This window comes from Mercenaria mercenaria, chromosome 6, assembly GCF_021730395.1.
Source record: "Mercenaria mercenaria strain notata chromosome 6, MADL_Memer_1, whole genome shotgun sequence".
Lineage (NCBI taxonomy): Eukaryota > Metazoa > Mollusca > Bivalvia > Venerida > Veneridae > Mercenaria > Mercenaria mercenaria.
The window spans coordinates 6,969,742-6,992,807 of record NC_069366.1 but is presented as its reverse complement, the minus strand read 5'-3'; the positions used below and the strand labels follow the sequence as shown (position 1 = coordinate 6,992,807).

The 23,066-nt window shown below is 35.1% G+C and overlaps 2 protein-coding genes across 5 annotated transcripts; one reads left to right on the top strand and one right to left on the bottom strand.

The window, feature by feature from the left end:
* The first annotated feature begins 11,906 nt into the window (after positions 1-11,906).
* Positions 11,907-13,820, top strand: LOC123550711 (uncharacterized). The gene is made up of 2 exons (XM_053546612.1): positions 11,907-12,364; positions 12,989-13,820. The coding sequence occupies exons 1-2, from the start codon at positions 12,252-12,254 to the stop codon at positions 13,818-13,820; spliced, it is 945 nt and encodes a 314-aa protein (XP_053402587.1). The 5' UTR covers positions 11,907-12,251.
* Positions 13,821-14,414: 594 nt separating this feature from the next.
* Positions 14,415-23,021, bottom strand: LOC123549824 (uncharacterized). 4 transcript variants are annotated; one of them, XR_008371239.1, is made up of 6 exons: positions 22,859-23,021; positions 21,770-22,031; positions 20,737-20,933; positions 18,446-18,481; positions 17,422-17,789; positions 14,415-16,759 (listed from the first exon to the last, which is right to left on the bottom strand). XR_008371239.1 is itself a non-coding variant. In XM_045338259.2 (4 exons), exons 3-4 carry the CDS (start codon positions 17,707-17,709, stop codon positions 16,394-16,396), a joined length of 654 nt encoding a protein of 217 aa, XP_045194194.2. In that variant the 5' UTR covers positions 17,710-17,789; positions 18,446-18,481; positions 20,158-20,691; the 3' UTR covers positions 14,415-16,393. The 4 variants fall into 4 exon arrangements, 2 of the variants coding, with proteins under 2 accessions (XP_045194194.2, XP_045194195.2); XR_008371240.1 differs by having other exon boundaries at positions 17,422-17,786; XM_045338259.2 differs by lacking the exons at positions 20,737-20,933; positions 21,770-22,031; positions 22,859-23,021 and adding an exon at positions 20,158-20,691.
* Between the last annotated feature and the right edge of the window lie 45 nt (positions 23,022-23,066).

The window sequence follows — 23,066 nt, the reverse complement described above, 5'->3', positions numbered from 1 at the left end:
TCTCTTCCCTGCAATTCATGTCTAGATCTGGATAGGCTAGTCTAACTAGTTTCTTTATATCTTTGGCTAGGTCATCTAAAGACTCATTGCGTTTCCGAATACGTTCCCTTAATTTAGCTACATGTAATTTTCTCTGATTTTTGGGCTCAAACCGTTCTACTTGATGTTCTACTTTTAGGTCATAGTCTCTTCTTCTGTACAAGGGGATATCATTTAATATTTCAGAGGCATTGCCCCGTAGACTAACGACTAACTGGAGGACCTTGCTATCACTGGTCCAAATATTTAGGTCACTTGTCATTTCAAACTGTGTCATGTAGGAACTAAGGTCAGAAGTACCGTCATAAGTGGGTGGCTTAATGTTGCTTGATGGTTCAATAGTCATACTTGTCATAATCGGGGTTTGTACTGGGTACTTTAAAGGTTCGGGTGGCATGTCTGAAGGCAATGACCTTCCAACATCTCTATTCCTAGGTAAAAAAGCATTGAAGTCTGAATCAACACGAGTATCACGGGGACTAAGGAACATTTCTGTACTGGCCACTACAGCAACTCGGCTCCTCACACCCGCATATCCCGTCTAAAGATCATCCAGTGGGCCAACATCTTGTAAAGCCATAAAATATTTCTTGTTTCCGCTAACGGCTCTGAAAAAATAGGGTAGGTAGGTAGGAAAACTTTTTCTTCTTAGCTCACCTGTCACATACTGACAGAGTGAGCTTTTTTGATTGCCCTTCGTCCGTCGTCCGTCCGTTGTATGTTCACAATTTCTTGTGAACACGATATGGACCACATTTTGCAAGCAATTTTTATCAAGCTTGCACACAACTTGTATTGGCATAATATCTCGGTTCCTTTTGAAAACTGGCCAGATCCCATCATTGATTCTAGAACTATGGCCCCTTAAAGGGCCAAAATTAGTTATTTTTGGCTTGTGAACACGATAGAGACTACATTTTGCAATCAACTTTAATCAAACTTGCACACAACTTGTATTGGCATAATATCTCGGATCCTTTAAAAAACTGGCCTTATTCCATCATGAGGTCCAGAGTTATGGCCTTTAAGGGCCATATTTTTTGGCTTGTGAACACAATAGAGACCACATTTTGCAATCAACTTTTATCAAACTTGTACACTTACTTTCAGTGACCATGAATGTGACCTACTGACCTACTTCCTTGTTAGCTCACCTGTCACGTAAATCGCTCTTTGTCCGTCGTCCGTCAACAATTTTTTGTGAACACGATAGAGACCACATTTTGCAATAGATTTTAATCAAACTTGCACACAACTTGTGTTGGCATAATATCTCGGTTCCTTTTTGAAAACTGGCTAGATCTCATAATTGATTCTAGAGTTATGGCCCTTTAAAGGACCAAATTTGCTATATTGGCTTTTGCAGCCATATAGAGACTTCATTTATTGTTTGATTTGATACAAACTTGCAAAATATCTTTAACAACAATAGAGCTTGGATTCCATGTTGAATACATCAGATTTAATCATAGGTTTTGGGAGTTACGGCCCCTAATTGACCCCTGAAAGAGCCAAAATTTTATAATTTTGCCTTGTGAACACGATAAAAACGACATTTTACTTTCAATTTTGACCACTTTTACACATGACTTAAATAAAAGTTATGATTCCTTTCGAAAACCAGCTAGATTCAATCATGGGTTTTAGGTTTTGGAGTTACTAAATGTATTTTGGCCCTTTCAGCCATATAGAGGTTTCATGTATGCTTTGATTTGATACAAGCTTGCACATAATGTTTATCTTGAAGATCGCTAGGCCAAGTTCGAAACTGGGTAATGTCGGGTCAAAATCTAGGTCACTAGGTCAATGAAGGCAAAGTTTATTAACACCCTAGAGACCACATTTATGACCCTATCTTCATGAAACTTGGTCCGAATGTTCATCTTGATGATTCCTAGGCCAGGTTCAAAACTTGGTCAAAACATATTGTGGTGGTGGACGAGTGTCTACTGCAAAACGCCAATATCTGCTTTATGTTTTCAGTTCATTGGTCGGTTCTGGTGGGAAAAGTGATGGTGATGATGGTTATGGCCGTCATGATGTGCATCCTGCAGTGCCAGATGAGGGTCGAGATGACCCTATAGATCCACTGTGGTCTGTGCCAGTGGCTGTTTCAGCAGCTTGGCCATCTGGTTTGGGTGCAGATAAGCCCTCTGAGCCATCTGTGCTGGGCACCGTAAGAAAACAGGTGGATGTCAATGCCCGCCTCTCTAAGCCCTTTGGACCGTCTGCACCTTATGATATGCCTAATGACATGCCTATTGATATGCCTAATGATATGACTTTTGATTTTCCTTGTGATTTGCCTGAGAATATGTTTGAGAACATAATAGAAATTCTTTGATAAATCTTTTGAACAAGTTCTTGACAAGATGTCTAATGAATTTCTTCAGATTTGACTTGTGATAAGTGTACAGAAGGCATTGCTTGATGAATTGCTTGATGATGCCTCTGGGCACAATGAAACTGTTATGTTTTAACTCACCTGTCACGTAGTGACAGGGTGAGCTTTTGTGATCTCCCTTCGCCCGTCGTCCGTCCGTCCTTCAACAATTTTTTGTGAACACGATAGAGACCACATTTTGCAATCAATTTTTATCAAACTTGCACACAACTTGTACTGGCATTATATCTCGGTTCCTTTCGAAAACTGATCAGATCCCGTCATGGGTTCCAGCGTTATGGCCCCTTAAATGGCCACAATTTGCTATTTCTGGCTTGTGAACACGATAGAGACCACATTTTGCAATCAACTTTAATTGAACTTGCACACAACTTGTATTGGCATAATATCTCGGTTTCTTTTGAAAACTGGTCAGATCCCATCATGGGTTTTAGAGTTATGGCCCTTTCAACGGCCAAAATTTGCAATTTTTGGCTTGTGAACACGATAGAGACCACCTTTTGCAATGAACTTGAATCGAACTTGCGCACATCTTGTAATGGCATAATATCTCGGTTCCTTTTAAAAACTGACCAGATCCCATCATGGTTTCTAGAGTTATGGCCCCTTAAAGGGCCAAAATTTGCTATTTTTGGCTTGTGAACACGATAGAGACCACATTTTGCCATCAACTTTAATCAACTTGTATTGGCATAATATCTCGGATCCTTTCTAAAACTGGCCAGATCATGGGTTCCAGAGTTATGAACCTTTAAAGGGCCAGAATTTGCTATATTTGTCTTCTGAACACGATAGAGACCACCTTTTGCAATGAACTTTAATCCAACTTGCACTCAACTTGTATTAGCATAATATCTCGGATCCTTTTGAAAACTGGCAAGATCCCTTATGGGTTCCAGAGTTATGGCCCCTTAACGGGCCAAAATTTGCTATTTTTGACTTGTGAACACGATAGAGACCACATTTTGCAATCAACTTTAATCAAACTTACACACAACTTGTATTGGCATAATATCTCGGTTACTTTCGAAAACTGGCCACATCCCATCATGGGTTCTAGAGTTATTGCTATTTTGGCTTTTGCAGCCATATATAAAATTCATTTATTGTTTGATTTAATACAAACTTGCAAAATATCTCCAACAACAATAAATCTTTGATTCCGTGATAAATCTGTCAGATCCATACAAAGGTTCCGGAGTGACGGCCCCTGATTGACCTTTGAAGGAGCCAAAATTTGTTAACTTTACTTTGTGAACACGATTGAAGTGACATTTTATATTTAATTTTAATCACACTTACATACAACTTAAGTCACAATAAGATCTCGATTCCTTCTGAAAACCGGCTGGATTCGATCATGGGTTCTAGAGTTACTGCTCCTGAAAGGTGCAAGATTTTCTATTTTGGCCCTTTCAGCCATATAGAGGCTTCATTTATGCTTTGATCTGAAACAAACTTGCATAGAATGATTATCTTGATGTTCTCTAGACTTTGATCGAAACTGGGTTATGTCGGGTCAAAAACTAGGTCACTATGTCAAATCAAAGAAATAATAATATCTGTCATGTGTTTATGAATCGGATAGAAATATCCGTCCCGAGGGCACCTGCGCATTGGGCGGTAATGAAGCTTGCCGAATTACCGCCCATGCGCAGGTGGCCGAGGGACGGATATTTCCATCCGATTCGTAAACACATGACTGATATTTTTTCTTGCATATCGTATACATGTTAGCGTTTTATTCTGGCAGACTTTTTTCTTGCATACCGTATTTTACAAAAGGTAGAAATAGTTTCTTTTTAGCACTCTTTGTTATAGTGGAGAATAAACACAAAGCGCGTGAAATTAACGTCCGAAAGCAGAAGTGACGTCATGATGTTTTGCGTTACGCACAATAACAAAGTTCCACTTTAGTTTTGTCGTTTGTAGCGTTACGTTATGTTCTTATGGTAAACAAACGTATTTTGAATCGAGAAATATACTATGAGGAAGGTACCTGCTCTTTTTCTTATTTTACATAAACAATATCTTATTAGTGCATGAACAACTAGTTGTCATTAACAGCACGAGAGTCATCTGGCAGTGTGTACCAGATGGGTTTTCCCGGCATGGATAAAATCGCCGGAAACGCCAGTCCGGTGTGCAAGAAAAGCTTGTTTACAACCTAGAGGCCACATTTATGACCATATCTTTATGAAACTTGGTCAGAATATTTATTTTGATGATTGCTATTCCAAATTTGAAATGGGTCATAGGGGATCAAAAACTAAGTCACCCGGTCAATTCAAAGGAAAAGCTTGTTAATACTCTTGTTCATTTGATGTGCATGAAACTTGGTCAGAATGTTTGTCTGCATGAAATATCGTTTGAATTTTTATCTGAGTCATTCGGGGTCAAAAACAAGGTCACCAGGTCAAATCAAAGAATAAGCTTGTTTACACCCTAGGGGGCACATTTTTGATCTTATCTTCATAAAACTTGGTCAGAATGTTTGTTATCATGAAGTCTTGGATGATTTCAAATCTGGGTCACGTGGGTCAAAAACTAGGTCACTAGGTCAAATCAAAGGCAAAGCTTGTATACACTCTAGAGGCTACTATTTTGCTTCAATCTTCCCGAAGCTTTGTCAGAATGTTTGTTTTCATGAAATTTTGGACAAGCTCGAATCTGGGTCATGTGGGATAAAAACTAGGTCACTATGTCAACTCAAAGAAAATGCTTGTTTACACTCAAGAGGCCACGTTTTTTGGTCCAATCTTAATGAAAATTGGTCAGAATATTTGTCTCCATGAAATCACTAGGTAAAACATGTTTACACTGTTATGGTGTGTTACTCAGGTGAGCGACCTAGGGCCATTTTGTCCCTCTTGTTTTTTTAGTTTGGTAGACCATGTGAGAACTACTTGAAGATTCATGTTAATATCCTCTCTTAAACTGTTTTCAGTATGTAGAATTTATTCAAGTGTTACTATAGTATAAGTTAAAGCATAGCAAAAGTTCCTTCTAGGGCATATCTATATAAATATAAAATGATCATCTTGTAAAAGTTTGGTTGCAATGTCTGTTTTATACTGCCAAAAAAATTTCAAGTAATTATTTACGCTAGTTAATTAACATAAATTGTTAAATCCAACAACAAATTTAATCTGTTACCATTTACAGTAGAGTAAATACGGTAATAAAACATTGACCCAGTTAATCAATTACGATTCGATGCGTGAATTCGTTGCGCATAATTAGAGGGTCGCAATGGGGTTTGTTTTCATTATATATTAACTATGCATTTCAAGATGACGATAATATTTAGTTGTTAATATTTAAATTTGCTATTATCTGTCTATCTGGTCGACTGAATGTATGTTATGTTCCTCAAGAATGGAGGAAATAACATCCTCGTGTTTAGTAATATGTAATCCACGACAGAGAGTCGCCTCAATTAGGAAAGAATAGTCTAACGTCAGAGGTTATTTCTAAGGTCACGGAGTTTTATTGGCCAGCTTGTAATGACAACAGCTTTCGGTATCAGTAGCTCAGTGAAGTGTGACTTATTGAACTATAATATTCCTTCTCAAGAGAAGGAATAATAAAAGATAATAAAAAAGAGCATCTTTGTAGTTTCAGGTGTCACAGTTAGCAGAATAAAATGGAAATCCTATAAAAAGGTTCAATTCCCTTCCCAGACATTTATTCAAGAACTGTTGCAAAGCAGCAGAGATTTATCACTTTGGATACAACATAAAAATATAAATGTTAAATTATGTTTGGAACTTAATTGTAAATTTAGTATTATATATTTCTGTAAATATTTCTGTCATGAAATACAGTACCGGTATAATAAATCAGGCCATCAGAAATATCTACATGTTAACCCTTGTGGTTTCAGATATGTTCAATATTTTTTTTCTCCCACACTTTGTAGCATGAACTGACTGTTATAAATTGTATTTCTCACAGCCCAAAAAAGTACATGTATATAGTACATTTACAAACTTGTGAAATGATATCAATGTTAAAAGGAACAGAACTGAATTGTTGTTGAAGTGTTCTTGTTTTTTAATCCATACCGCAAAAACTTTTGATCTTTCTGATTCGACGCTTGATAAAGCGTTTCGTCGCTACGTAAAAACAGCAACCCCAAACCATGTTTTTAAACTTGTTATTTCTTCAATAAAGTTTCACTAAATTAAAGAGCATGAAGAGTCATTTTCAGAACAGTTTGAATTATCAAAATATCTTTTCTAGATCAAAAGTTACAGCATATTAAGCGTCGTTATTTTCAGCCAATTTAAAGAATGTTTCCTCCTATAAATTCTATAAGCTGTCGCGACACAAGGAAAACCAATTTTGATAATTTTTTCAGTATTTTTATGTACGTTTTTGATGTTTTTTTTTTTTTTTTTTTTTTTCTTTTTTTGGTGCTCTAATGTAATGTTTGCTGCTCTTTTCATTCATGTAATCCTATTTGTGAATTTCTTCAGCATCAGTAGGTATAGATAAAAACAAAATAATAATTCACACATTTGCGAAAAAATCCCACTATTTTTGTATGAATGCAATACATTGCTATAAAGGTTGAATGAAAAAGTTATTCGGCCTAAATATCTCTCTCATACAGAGCTAAAAACAATTTTCTCCATGTACAAAAGTGATGGAAACTTTTTAAATGTTGTCAAGAAAATATAAGAATTAATAGATTAAATTTAGAAAGTTTGCTAAAAATGGCTGAGGTGACATTTTTTTCTAAATTCAGTAAATACTTCAGTGCCATTAATTTCTTTACATTCAGCATTTCATAGTCATGATATTTATAACTTTTTGACAAAACAAAAGGAAAATAAATATTGCATTATTATTATTATCATGAATTTTAAATACAGTAAAAGTTTGCTTGATTGAAGAAGTCGACATTAAATTCATATCCGAAATTTACCTATCCGAAACTCGTAAATTTATCAGGTGCACGATCGTAACGCCCTGAACATTTTCATACTTGTTTCGATTCTCTGGCAGGACCTGCCAGGATGGATAAAACCCTGGTCTTCTGAAACTCGGTCCTCCTCTGGACGCCTGCGCCAAGTCACTTCACCGGAAGGCGTGCCAAATACTACCGGCCTTCTGCTGGCTGGTACCCAGTTGTCTTCATACATATCTCCACAGTCCATCGACCGTAAACCATGACCTTGAAGTTGTCTCTGTCTCTCGGGCGCTAGACAGTGTACTGGCGGTGGTAGAAGTCTGGGCAGATAAGGTATATCTGGTTAGGCTTTGAACCTGGGTTCTGGGTTGGTAATCATGGTCTATGTTGTGCTTCAGTGGATGGTATATCAGCTGGGTCCATGGAAACTTCCCTAGTGGTCTCCATCATGGACTGTAACTAAGTTTTGTTTTTGCTTAACAACACAAAAATGTGTTTACATTTTTTACTTTTATTAGTACAGTAAATATGAAATACAAATTATTATATACCTATATAAATCCTTTAAAAAAATCGGTTTGTATTTCACAATTAAATATGAACAGACAGAAAAAAATCCGTATTGTACCTTTTAGATTCCGTATTGTACCTCCCGTATTGTATACTGCCAGACTACTTTCATTAATATCGCGAGTTCCGATCTGGCAAAAATCCACTCGAGCCGAATACAGCATCTCAGATCGGACTACTGTTATAATAACCCAAGTTATACGCGCCAACAAAACAATTTTCAGATACAAAAAAAAAGTATTTTACCAAAATCTGGCAACGACTTTACCAGAGGCAAGGTCTATCTGGATATACTAGCTTTGTACCAAATTTTTAAGCAAAGTCTATAATACTATTGATCTACTGATTTTTTACTCACCCAGGCTTAAAAACAACCTTAAGTTGCTATCTGTTACTCAATACCTTGAGTGAAATCTAAATTTTATATTAGATTAAACATGTACACTATTTTATTCAAAATAATAAGGCTGCAGTCTCTACAAATAAATCAATGGAAGTGGCTTTTGCTAAATCAAGTCGTCGACTTCTCAGTATACTGGGGTGGTTTAAAAAAATTCAATATACTATCAGTGTAGTAAATATCTAGGTCAAGTTTACAAATGTTTATGTCGCGCTCCCTTATCGATCAATACTGGTAGTAAAAACAACAGGTTACGTTCTATTTTGGATGTGTGGTTCTGGATCCGGCTGAGCCGCCACCAAATTCTATAGTGCCCCAGCGGTTGTATACATGGGTGGGGTGACTAGCAAATAAACAGACCAAGGGCAAGGGCCTACAGTCAGGGTATCGCGTAGCTGGCGGACCGAGTCGGAAATACCTGGACAGGTCCGTAACCGAGCTGAGCACTCTGTTCACCTCGACCTTTATGCTACGCAATTCTAACGGAGGATTCCGGAGATGGCCGAGGCTTCCCGATTGCGAGTTGAGGCTACGAACTTACTTTGGACGACCAAGACGTCGTTTGGAACCCGAACATTTCCTTATATGTACATAAGGCGGAGCTTAACCTCTAAACAACAACCGTGCAACATCGGGCATTTCCGTATACTCCGGTAAATACACCTCATGTATAGCTCTAGAATACACCAACGCTATTCGCCTGAGTTAAATGTCCGTCTTCGTTCGCATGAAAGTAACAAATAATGTATCCGTCAAGAAAAATTCTATTTTGATGCTTTTATATAGATTTTCTTAGTGCTACGTTCATTATGAGTCATATTATTAAAGAAATGTCAAATATTTTTGTCGGTTAATTATCATCTAATATTTTCAATGCACATGTTTAACACATAAACAAACAAGATGGTGGACTCGTTCCAGAAAAGTATTGAGTATGCTAAGAAAAGTCTGAAAATAGCCTTTGAATTCAGTGATAAACAACTTGAGGCAATGGAAAGCCTCTATAATCTAAGAGATACTTTGCCTGTTTTCCAACAGGGTCAGGAAAAAGCGTGATTTTTCAGGTATTCACTTGTAAAACATTGATAAATTGGTAAAATGAATTCGAAAGTCTGTTAGTTTACCTAAGTAAATATTTTTAATTATTGGGAGAACCTATATAGATTTTCTATAACCTTTATAAATATGTTGCTCAAACAACCGAAACAAAGTAATGGAGTAAATACTTTTGGAAAAGAACTTTGATATTTCCAGAGAGAACATTAAAGTGCCAAATATCCCCCACCACACACACACAGACACAAATAGTCACAGGGTGAGTAAAATTTGCAGCCTGATCGGGACTCGAACCCAAGGCCTTGGAATACCGCACCAATGCTCTACGATCAGAGCTACCCGGCGGCCTACACATTTTTATTCAAGTCCTATTCTGTGACAAAAATCTCAACTTTCTATGAAGTATTTCCTACTTCCTCAGAATCAGTATTACCAGGAGTAATAGTAACAGGTCTTGGAGGTATAAATTCGAAATAAACCCAAAATGAAGTCCCTAAACACATATGATAAATCTTTACAATAACTTGCTCATTTTGCAGAACAGCAAGTAGGCTTACTCACTTGGCTTATCTGAATGATTTATTTTATGATCTCATATTCTATAGTTGTCATCCCTCTACTGGACAGCGACAGTCCCGAAATATCCTATCAATTAACTAAACAGCAGGATACATGTGGTCAAAATAGTGGAATATTCAGGGACCATCATTATTAGGCGAAAGAGTAAGGCCAAGGTATATGAAAATACCTATGTTCTGGATGAAACTGGTACTGTACTCATATTTTTTGAAAGACATTCATCATGAATATGAAGTGCCAGTCTGGGATTTGAACCATGAACCTAGGGATTGATAATCTGAATATCTGCATATCCCATCCCCAATAACACCCCTCCCCTCACTACAGCTCCCAACATTCATAATTTGCTTAAAGATTGTGTGTAACAAATAAGCTGCAAGACAGAAACAGTTTTGTTCCAGGACGAGGAGGGTTCAGGTCAAAACGTGCCCAAAACAAGGCCCCAAAGAAATGGCACTTCAGTAAATTTTCATCCAGTAAATTAACAGTATGCCTAGTTTACAGTATAAATGATGATTGATGATGAACAAAAAGTAACACCAGAATTTTTTTAATCATTACATTTATTGTTTTAGGTGCTCCCTTGGCTGCTTCAAAAACCACTGAAAGCGGATAAGCTGCTTGTGGTGATAATTATATCACCACTGAATTCACTTATGCAGGACAGGGTTACATCACTTTGTGAGAAGGGGATTCCTGCATGTTTCCTGAATACCAGTGCAACAAAAGTAACTTCATTTCAACAATGAGCTGATAATGTGTAAGTTCCTCTTATCTACATAAGTTAACAACTTCGTGTTACTTTGGAACTTATAACTAAAATTTTCCAATTAAGTATGCATTTGTACATACAAAGTCTTCTGCTGTTCTTTACAGCACAGGTCCTAGTGTATTTTTCAATGACAAGACAGTTGGAAAAGGGGTATTGAAGCTAAGCTGAAATCTATAGCTACAAATACAGTTAAAGTTGTGCAGAAGAACATCCGCATATAAAGACCACTTCTGTACATTTTATCATCCAGTCACCCTAAAAATAGTAAATTTCCCCTGTTGAAAGAAAATCTGACAGCATATACCATTTTTTGATTTCCCAAGAGTAGCCATTGGCAAGTTTTATTGTACATGTTTACCAGACCTATAATTCTGGCAAAACTGACATATATTATGGATTCCGAAAAGGGTAAAAACTGATTAAGCTTTCAATAACACAAGGTTTAAAATTTTGAAACGTTATATTAGAGAAGGCAGCATTTCATAACAATTGTATCGATAATGTAATGTTTATTATTGTCATAAGTTATAAATATATATGAAGTTGCATATTCAACAAGATTAAATGAAGCCATTTAGCAGTATAAATTATTAATATATGAAGTTACATAATACAATGTCATCAACATTATATGAAACATTTTAGCAGCTGAAATTATTAACCCTTATCATGCTGGACACGACTGATTCTGCCTTTGCGGCCAGTGTAGATTATGATCAGCCTGCACATTGTGCAGTCTGATCATGATCTGCACTGTTCGTCATTGTCAGTATTTTTTTTGGTAAAAACCCCTTTTAACAGTTAATGGTACTCTCTAAATTGAAAGATGGACAAGTTCATTATAGAAATATATCAGGGTACGGATTAATATATGAAGTTACATATTCAAGATTATATTATGAAGTTACATATTACAGTTAATATATGAAGTTACATAATACAATGTCAGCAACATTATATGAAACATTTTAGCAGCTGAAATTATTAACCCTTATCATGCTGGACACGACTGATTCTGCCTTTGCGGCCAGAGTAGATTATGATCAGCCTCTACATCCGTGCAGTCTGATCATGATCTGCACTGTTTGCCATTATGTCAGTATTTTTTTTTTTGGTAAAAAACCCTTTTAACAGTGAATGGTACTCTGTAAATTGAAAGATGGACAAGTTCATTATAGAATTTTAGCAAGGTAAGGGTTAATATATGAAGTTACATATCACAGTGTCAACATTACATGAAAAGTTAGCAGCATAAAACAAATTTTTACTTTTGATCAGAACTATCAAGATCAATGATATAGTTCAAGGTAACAGCAGAGAGCTTAAAACAAAACTATGGTCCATTATGCTGTGGAAATAGAAACACTAATAACACCTACACTGGTTTCATATAGAAAATGTTCTTACATATTTCAGGTCCGACTCAGAGTCTGGTTCAGAAGATGAAACTGTACCTTTTATTTCCAATGCAAGTCTTCAAGATGTCAGACAGGGAAAATTTAAAATTATTTACATGCACCCTGAAACTGTTTTTAACAAGGAAGTGGGAAGAATGATGAGGAACTCCAGATTTAGAGATCTTGTTTGCTGCACTGTGGTAGATGAAGTACATATGATTTCAGAATGGTAAATTGATATTACAGTTTTTAGCTTGACCAACTGAAAAATATGTAAAGTCATTCCACTGTAACAATTCATCATCTCAACTTGGTTAATTTTATGTGTCATTAACCACTTTGATTGAATCTTCATATCCTAGTAATTTTTGGTATATAAGCAGGTATTTCAAACAATAATGGGAATCAAATGGAACTTTACATACTTATCCACTGTGATGATCTGACATACACTACATAGGTATTATAACAGTAGTTTATCATTACAAAATTATGCCTCATTTTCCACTTCTGTATTTATTCAGAGACTACGGTGTTGAATAGTTGAGAATGACTGTTCTCGGACAGCTCTTTTTAAAACTTGTTTAGTGACCATTTTTTACTTATCAAAGTTATTCAATAGAACATGTATATACCACATTGCATTAGTAACTTGTTTCAAATTTGTTTCTCAATATTTAAAACTCGAGTGTGAACAGTACATGTCAGGTAGCTCAGATGGTAAGAGCACCCCAGACATGTTGACAATGTTATGGGGAGGTCTCGGGTTCGATTCCCGACCTGACAATAATGCTCACATTAACAATCTCTATTTTTATTGCAATTGCGTTATTGAATTATATTTGTTCATCAGGGGAACCGAGTTCAGGAAATGCTTTGAGCGTCTTGGCGAGCTGACATGTCTATTCCCTAATATTCCACACTTGGCACTTACAGCAACAGCAAGTCCAAACGCAATAAGCTCCCTTATAGAAACTCTACAAATGAGAAATACCACCAGGGTTCTGGCTAATCCAGACAGGCCGAATATATATATCGAGCAAAAGGAAAGATTGTCCAACATTCACAAATACGAAAAATATGATGCCATTCTGTGTGACATTACCCAGGAAATAAAAGAGAAAAAGAGTGATTTCCCTGTTACAATAATGTACTGTGATAACTTAGAATCATTGGGATATTGTTTTCAATATCTGACCTATGAACTAGGTAAAGATGCATACATTCCTGTCGGCAGTTCCGATCCAGAGAACAGAATTGTTGCTCAATACCATAAAGATTATACCGAAAATATGAAATTGCACATAATAAACGAGTTACGTAAAGAAACTCCAAAACTGCGATTGGTACTGGCAACTGTAGCCCTAGGTATGGGTTTAAACGCACCATCCATTTCCAGAATTGTGCATATGCGACCACCAACAACTTTGGAAAAGTATTTACAAGAAATTGGCAGAGCTGGAAGGAATGGACAAAAGGCTGTTGCCAAATGTTACTTCAATAACAGTGACATAGCAAAAAACAGAAAAGGGCTCGATAATGCCATGGTTCTTTACATTAAGAATAATGAAACTTGTCTGCGCCTACAATTAGTACAGCACTTTGGTTATCACAATACCTTATTCAAAGGAGACCCCACAAATTGCTGTAGTAATTGTAGATCTGCAGCAGAACAGAAGGTTTGAAAAAACCTCAGCATGAAAATGTTTTAAGTGACAGGCTGCTAGATAATATCAATAATTGATGATCGCCATAAAAAGAAGAAATGAAGTAAATCAAACCCTTTTAGATCCAGTTTATCAATAAAAACAAAAGTTTAGTAGTAAAAATATATAAAAAGCTCTAAAACAAGTTAGTCACAAAAAGTAAATTAGGTAAAAACTACAATGAATTTAGCTGTACTTTATACCATATCTAAGATAAAAAAATCTAAGAATCACCCCTTAACATAATACAGGTTATTCCATTTTAATTTTGAACAATCAAATGCTATGTACTTAAGATTATTTGAAATTCTGATGTTCATCTGGCAGCATGCCCCTTTAACATTAGTGACTGTTAAATAAATAATGGACTAAATACAGTTCTGAAGTGATGGCATAACATTTGTAAAACATAGACAACAGACTGATCTAATTACAGAAACATAAATCAAACCCGTAACATTAATTGATACATCAGGCAACATCTACATTTCAGAAATTTCTCTGACATTTTGAAAAATTTCCGTTTAATTAAATTCTACAGAAATATTATTTGACCATCAAGAAGTAACTTCGCTGATAAGATGTTTTTATTGCTTTAAACATTTTCAGTACTCTTTATAAAGGTTATCAAGTACATTTATTTTTCTGTTTGATACAGTTTTTTAAAAAAACAAAAACATCTGCATTAGCCATTTTCAAACTGTATATTAATACACAATACACAAGTATGATGAATGTAAATATTCATTGTATTATTTCATATACTGGTATGTACAATTAACATATAATCAAGGCCTTCAAGTGGTTTATCGTCTAATTAACCATGGTTCTGAGTTCAAATGCGTTGGAATTAAACCACAAGGGCATTAGCCCTAGACGTTAAATACTGAACCATCTAAACGATGAACAATGGTTAATTAGACAATAAAACACTTAATGCCTTAACTGTTTTCATTCTGACATGCTCACTGACATATTGTAATACATATTATGTTGGACTTCATTTACACGAGGAGTAATGTATCAGACGTCATGCGGCAATATGACATCATAATGCTCCCTTACAAGTGCTCTTCTTTAACGCAGAATACACAGAGCTTGATTTCCTTTTTTGTTTAACTGGAAATCAAATTGAGCTATGTTAGAATATAAGCTATACAAACATGAATTGTCACTGACATGACATTACAGACTTTTTATCTTGACATTCTTGTTCATCTGTAATAAAGTACATAGTTCAAAACTGGGATACCCAGAAATGTTTACTTCACTATGAATGAAGAGCTGTCAGTAAGACAGCAAATGCTTGAGTATTTGCATTGTTGCCCTAGAAGCAAGAATATTACTCTTAATGTTTGAATATCGATATAGTTTCAATCAAGCATCTGCATTAGTTATGGAGATAATTACTTGCATGCAAAACATTAACCAGAAGTTTTTCAAGTTCACAGGGGACATAATTTGGCCAAAATGCATGTCAGAGTTATAGCACTTGATCCAGTGAGCTAAGTAAGGGACCTACAAAAGTAGAAATAATTTACAGAGGTTTATGCCTGTAAGTAATAGCTATATGTACTTGCATGCAAAACTTTAACCAGTTTGGCCAAAATGCAGGTCAGAGTCATGGCTCTTGATGCTATCACCTAATTTTATAACCCCGAAGACACGTCATGTGAAGTTTCAATTCAAGACCTGCATAAGTTGTTGACTAACTTGCATGAACATACGCCCCGCCCGAGGATCGAACTCACGACCCCGCGATCCGTAGACCAACGCTCTTACCTACTGAGCTAAGCGGGCGGGCTCCTAAAAGAATATAACATGCACCATGCACAACTAGGGTTGGTACTGATCACTTGTGTGAAGTTTCATTAAATTGTGTCAAGGGGATGAGGAGAGATGGTGCGCACAAGATTGTGTCTATGTATATAGTATAGTAACAAAAAAAAACAAAGTCCCATAACGCTGCAAATTTTTTTTTCTAAAAGAACCTAACATGCCCCATGCAAAACTACTGTTGGTACTGATCACTTGTGTGAAGTTTCATTAAATTCTGTCAAGGGGATAAGGAGAGATGGTGCGCACAAGACTGCGTCTACGGACAGACAACCTGAAACCATTATACCCCCCCCCCCCCCACACTTACAACTTTGTTGTGGGGGGGGGGGGGGGTACAATAACTAGACTATTCTTCAAATAGTTGAGCTAAAAATGAATACTCTTAAACTTCTGTGGGATTTTTACTGGATTAGGAGAAAAACTATTTATAAAAAAAAAAATCGACAATTGAATTCCACCCAATCTATACATTTAGATTTAGATTAGATGAACCTATGTTAAGCACTTTTTACATATGCAGGACACAAATTCAGTCCTACGGACAAGTCATTTGAGATGGACTTCATCAACATATAAATACCTCTCTATAACAAAAGTTACATTTTATCTGATTTGAAAAATAGCATAATCAATTACCTGAAGAGGATGGTCAATATGCTTTGGTACAACAAGGTCCATCCATTTGAAGTTTAGATGGGTGATAAGATCTCTAGCTACCAGAAGTTTAATATTGTCTTTAAATACACTTGCATCTGGCATAAACCTTCCTGCGTTATGTTTGGATCCCTTTCATTTTCCAAATATGTAACCAAATATTCGTTCTTCATGAAGTCTTCTGGTGTCACCTTCAATGGTGTAAAGTCTGTGGCAAAAAAATGATAGTCTTTTGACCTGTTTGTCATTCGAATGTCATTTGTTGTCACAAATATGTCCACATTGTCCCCATTCAACTTGCCATCATTTCCATCTGCTATCGATTTCTTTAAACGCTTGCCATAATTATCTCCCCACTCAGTAATTATATTGCCTTTACTGACCACTGACATAGTGATGTGAAGCTTGTTCAGTCTACTAAGAAGCTGAAAAATTAAATTTAAAACCATTGACTCGAGTGATTCTTCGCAAGGTATTCGAGGATGATTTATCTACTTATAATCTATTCATTTCATATTGCCGTCGTACTTATTTTATATCATCCTTCATTCAATTAGATAATATCTCCAAAAATTGTTTTATGATTAATCATTTTCATAAATGAGTATGTGAACTCACAAAATAAATAACATTAAATGGAAGTATTATATAACCAAGTATATCTTAATCTGGATAACTTTAACTAACTAAATTTTATTTCAACTTAAATATGTGTCCATGGAACTCTTGCTGAAATGCATACACCCTTCATGATATATATGCAAACTGTCCAACACTTTGTATGTATTTTTTTACCAAGTTAGGGCCTGACCTAGTGGCACTAGGCTAGTGCAATCCCAAACATAACACAAGATCGATGCACAACTTTGTACGCTTTATAACATCCTTGTAATGCAATAACCTAAATATTTTGGCTCAAAAATTATTTCTCTTTTAGCTGAAAATGTTTAAAATTTGAGGTTTGGTCATATTATAAACATTACAATACTAGTAGTACGAGTTATTCTTTTGTTTCTAAGCTATATTAAAAATACAAAATCACGAAAAACAGTTTTACAAATAAATTATAAAGATTTTTTAAACATACCATATTGTCAGCATGACATCTGACAGCCAGCGTTGTAATCACCCTTTGTATTGCAGACACCTTGTTGTTGCGACTGTTTAAGATCATGCTATAAATCATTACAATTGTGGCTCGCTTGTTACCAGAGTTCCCTATGATAGCTTCCATGAGTCTTAAAAAGAAGGGGATGTTGATTTCTAGTTCATTGTAAGCAGCTTCAAACATAGGATGCTCAGCAAGAGTATCGTGGGACTTCTGATAAAGTATACTCATCTGGTTTGATGACATAACTGAGAATGCAGCCACCATCTCATTCACCACCTTCTGTTTTGCTTCTTCATTTGTTCCTGTGTCCTTGACAACCTTGGTATCCTTACACCCAGATACTGCTTTATAGGAAATACAAATGAAATGACATGAAGCAGGAAGAGATTTACTGAATTATGTTAAAAACAGTTGGATTTATTTAATGGAGGAACTCTGTAAAGTTAATGCATATAAAATTTTTTTATCATATAAAACATAATCATTTACATTAAAAGCGTATCATAACGAAATTTTACTACATTTATACTACATATACTGGACTTTTTGAATGTATACGGTTTATGCGCCTACCAAAAAATACAGAATACTAAAGAAATTCAATGAAAAGGCTGTACAGTTAAAACATTCTTTCTAATACACAAGCCTTATAAATACATTCATCAGAGCGAGTCTTTTAACTAACTTAAAAGTTTATGTTTATAGCATGTGATGGGTGGTCAAATGACCAGGGCTGGTATTCATAAAGCTCCAAAAGAAAAATTTTCCCTAAAGGACTAACTGAGGGAAAAGTTCCATAGCATTTTGTGGACAATCGTCGAGATAGTTGGAATGTCTAACAATATTGTCACATACAGTCTGGCATAGTAATTTCTTTTGTGCTATGTTGTTTAGGAAATTTTACAAAGTTACCGGTAAGGATTTTCCTATATCCTTAGGAGCTTTATGAATATGAGCCCAGATGTCAAAAATAATTTTCTTATCAAATAGTATATTTTACCTTTGATTCGTCTACTGTATCACCACAATCCAATTACTGTAAATAACAATTGTAAAAAACACAATTTAATGTGATTAAGCCACAGTACCATTCTGGTGTATATCAGTAAAGAATTATTTATCTTTTTAATATTCTGGAACATTACAGATCATGATCAGCCTGCATATCCATGAAGTCTGATCCTGACCTGCACTGTTGGTCAGCACGTTTTTGGTATGCATCCCTTTTTAATAACAGTTAATGGTTTTGTCCAAATTGAAAACTGGACAAGTTTATTATAGAAATGTAGCAGGGTAAGGGTTAATGTGGCTTATACACAAAGAAATAACATGTCATGCGATAACCAAACATTTAAACCAAAGCTATACAAAGCTATGCATAGCAATTGTCGAACAGTTATAGAAACAGAAGAGTAAGAATATACAAAATTCGTGTGTGTGATGTGACAGAAACAGTTTTGAAGCTGTGATCCTGATAAAACATACAATCAACAGAATTGAAATTTGAAAACAATTTGAGACCATTACCTATCAACATGTATTTGAATAATACTAGTGAAGATATTTTTTGAAGTGGGCGGGGAAGAGAACTTCTCACATTAATAAACTTATCTATCTCTATTCCGAGAATACCTCAAATGGTTATTATGCTCTGAACACAAAATATGACACAGATTTGACCTAGCTATAACCTTAACCTTTGATCTAAAGATCTTCACATCATCTCATAGCCGCCTACTGTTATGCTACCATTGAAATCAATACCTTGTAAGGTTAAAATGTTAAGTTCCATATATGAAATATGAGAGGTAAATTACACCTTTGAGCATCATTTGTAACATTGTACTCTAATGACCTGTTTCATACACACTGCATATCATCTCATCAAAACCTTAGCATATGCCATACCTTGAATGGTTACTGAGATATATATAGATATGACAGACAGATAGAAAGACAGATGTATGTGTCAGAACATATACTTAAAGTAACAAAATTATAACAGTCAAATAACAAAATGAACTAAATAACAATGAATCAGGATAAATACTTTCTATAATAGGGACAGCAACTGACTGAAAACTGTTCAAAATGTGTAAATAGAGGCACTAGTTAAAAAACACGTATGTCTCATATTTATATAAAGAAATCTCTGTCTGTGAGCAGGTATAAACTATATAAAAGTTCAATTTCTGTGTATTTTTATTTGGGATCCAATTAGTTTATGTTAACTGAAAGAAATCAGTTTATAATATTTATATAATAATGTCTTTCTAAAGCTGATAAATCCAGTTCATTTTCTCAATTTATTTGTAGTATATACCTGCTTTCTGACAAAATGTTCATTTCAAGTGAACAAAAGTTCTTTAATTTCAACTTTTAAAGATGAAATAATTTGCAATACTTAAGTTTTCCTTCACAGCCCCTACTTTAGAATGCTTTAAATAGAAAGATCAAAATAAACAAACAAAAGAACAGGAACACACTAGGGGTGTTAGTGTCACTGTCTCACAATATAAAATGCATCAAGAGTGCATATGAACAAAAATGTAGTTTTGAAATAATTTATGCAGTATAAATTTAGCAATATTTTCCCAATTGTCTTTTCATACATTTTTCTTCACATATTTGAAAAATGGGCTAAAAATTAAAAAGGATTTTCCTTCTAACAATGAACCTTCACCCCTAGAATACAGTGAAGTATTTGTGTACCTGAGTATGTATGATCTACTGGGCCAAATGACAACTTTTTCTTTGATCCTTTTGTAACGGAAGTATCTGACATACTGTCTGACCTCTTATTAACTTAAGAAACACAAGTTTTGGTTAATAATTGAAATTTAAAAAGAAATACCAACCAAACTATGAAGATTAGAAGATAGAAATCATTGCTCAAATCACAAAATGGATTACAGACTTATGGAATTGCATAAAAAATTATTGAATAAGTTTATGAATTAAGGTAGATAATCAACTTCAAGGCAATCCATGGATTTTCTTTTGGAAGAAAACAATGTTGCCATAAATATAGATGTGCACTCCGACTGACATAAATTTGTATATAGGGCGACTTTCCTTTCTGCTTACTATGTCAAGGTGTAATGTGCTATAATAACACCGTTCCATCAATATTGGATTCATAAACGTGCACAACTACCACAAAGATCATTTTATGTCCTGTTTTTTTCAAATGTTAAAACTCACTGAATAATTAGTGTACTTTTTCTCACTATAATCAAAACTTTGTATCAGTATAAAAAATTAAAGGGAGCAAAGGTTTGATCAACTTACCCAACTTCAATTTTTCTATGCTTGACATCAAGACTTCAATCACGCTCTTTCGCTTCTCACTTGAAGACACTTGGATCACACGCTTCTCACATGAAGATACAATCTGTTCAGCCACGGTAGCACGCCTTCTCTTTGGTGTATTACTTTTATCTGGAGTTATCCATCTTTTCTTCGAAGCCATATTGTTTTTAACAGACCTTTAAATAAAAGATATGTTTCATGTGTCACTCAAAAGACCAACATAACTGAAACAATTTCCGTTGAACTTTCATGTGCTGATGCTTTACATCATACATCCGATAGGTTTCAATGCCGATTATTTCACAAGTTAGCCATAGATTCAAATAAAACTTACATGTATCGAAAGGGAATTCAATTCCTCATTGATTTTATGACAAACTTTTTAAACAATATCCAAAATTACGAATTTTCTGGTGATTTAAACCTATTTATGTACTGTACACGATTAATGTTTACCTTGTACACTCCAATATGCGTAAGCGATAAAAACAATAATTTTACATGTTTGTGTACTGTGATTTATCCTCCCATTATTTTGGTCCTTCAAAGTTTTGACGTTTAAACTGCCCGTCGCAAATTTAAAACAATCTGAACATTATTTTGACTAAGTAACTTTGTACTGTGTTTTATCATCCATTATTTATTACATTTGTAGCGGTTCTCGTATCGGGTGACCTTCCTGGTCGAGGCTGCAAATTTTTCCTGAGACTGTTACACATGCAAACTTAATCTGTTTATATCTCTGTTGGGAAAACCCAAAACAAATCAATTGGGTATGTTTTCTGGTACATGTCCAAAGTATCTGATAATGAATCTATGTTGCCATAAATCTTAAACTTTCCTCGTTGACATTTTATAAATTTGTTTCTGCAATTAAACTCATCGGCTGTTTGTTGTTTGTTGAAACTGTTGTCAAACAGGAACCTAACTACTCGAGATGCAGAAACAGTTATACTGTACTATCATTTATATGCCTGTTTGTGAAACGTCGAAAAATTGAGACTATCCTCACCTTTTAAGACCTGCGAAAAGCTCTAATGTCCTCCAACAATTTCTGCATACTTTCTGTATTATAGATACAAAACTAAAGTTGACAGCTATCACTTCAAGAACATCCTCGCTTTTCTTCCTCCCGGATAGCAGATAGAGATCTCTAGCACTACTCCCACAGAGATGACAGGGGGCGGCCATTTTGACTGAAAGTAGTCCAAGATGGCGCCTTATTATGTCAGAGGTCTATTGCGTAGCATAAAGGCCGAGGTGATCAGATTGCTCTAAACAAGTGAAAACAAGTGTAAGTCGAACAACATGTAATAATAAAATAATATAGAACGCTGCAATTCATCAGTGCATGCCAAGTATTAGATATTAAATACTTGAAAATAAATAGCTAACTATCGGCTAACTATTTCTACAGAGTTTAAAGCGATTTCGGTCCGCCTACAAAGAGATTAGTCACCCGGTGAAAAAGTACGAAAATTCCAAGATGGTTGACAACTGTCCAATTTTCGACTGATATAAACTTTGATAAATCTTTATACAGTCAACAATGGACATAACAAGAAAACATCGATTTGATTTAATACAGCAGGTAATTGTTGATTGAACTGTTGAATAATTCAGGCTGACATTGCGTACTTTCATAAAGAATCCATGCGAAAGCTACAATTAAATTTTCGCTAACAGAAACAACCACGTGACCTAATATTAATGAATGAATTTTGAAATCAAAAATGAAAAACTTCTGAAAGTACAAGACAATTGCATGAAACGAGAACGTGAGGCCTCATGTCTCACATTATGATGCTTCCCTTTTTGGACGGGTGATGCATTTTAACGAAAGAATTCCAGATATGTGCATGCTACAGATTCGTTCTATTCCACTTGTGTGGCTTTTGTTTTCTTCAAAAAACAAGTAGTCCAAACATTATTTATAGACACCTTAGCCTTACTTATCTGGTTTATCGGGATGACTTATTTTATGATCTGATATTTTATAGTTGTCCTCCCTCTAAGCCTTACCTGTATCTTCATTTTACTGTTAAGAAAAGGAAGACGTTAAAAATCCATATATAAGTCATAAAATACTGGTCAAACTTACTTGCTCCAATAAATTAAACATAAATAATCATGTAGAAACTTCAAATTGGTTGAATTCAACTCATAATTAAAAAAAAGAGACGTAAATCTTCGGAAATATGTGTAAACAGGTGCAGGGAGATATCTACCCTGACACCGGTTCAGACTAGACTCTTACCTTAGGTGATGTAAACAACAGCCAATCCATTTCATTATTTTTATCACGTGGT

Bases quoted from the DNA above. Each gene is read 5' to 3' on its own strand.
- LOC123549824 (XM_045338259.2), bottom strand. From the start codon at position 17,709: ATGGTGGCTGCATTCTCAGTTATGTCATCAAACCAGATGAGTATACTT. The intron at 16,760-17,421 runs GTATGTTTAAAA...TTAATTTTTCAG, and splicing joins GATGTCATGCTGACAATATG to CTTCTTAGTAGACTGAACAA.
- LOC123550711 (XM_053546612.1), top strand. From the start codon at position 12,252: ATGCACCCTGAAACTGTTTTTAACAAGGAAGTGGGAAGAATGATGAGG. The intron at 12,365-12,988 runs GTAAATTGATAT...TTTGTTCATCAG, and splicing joins GTACATATGATTTCAGAATG to GGGAACCGAGTTCAGGAAAT.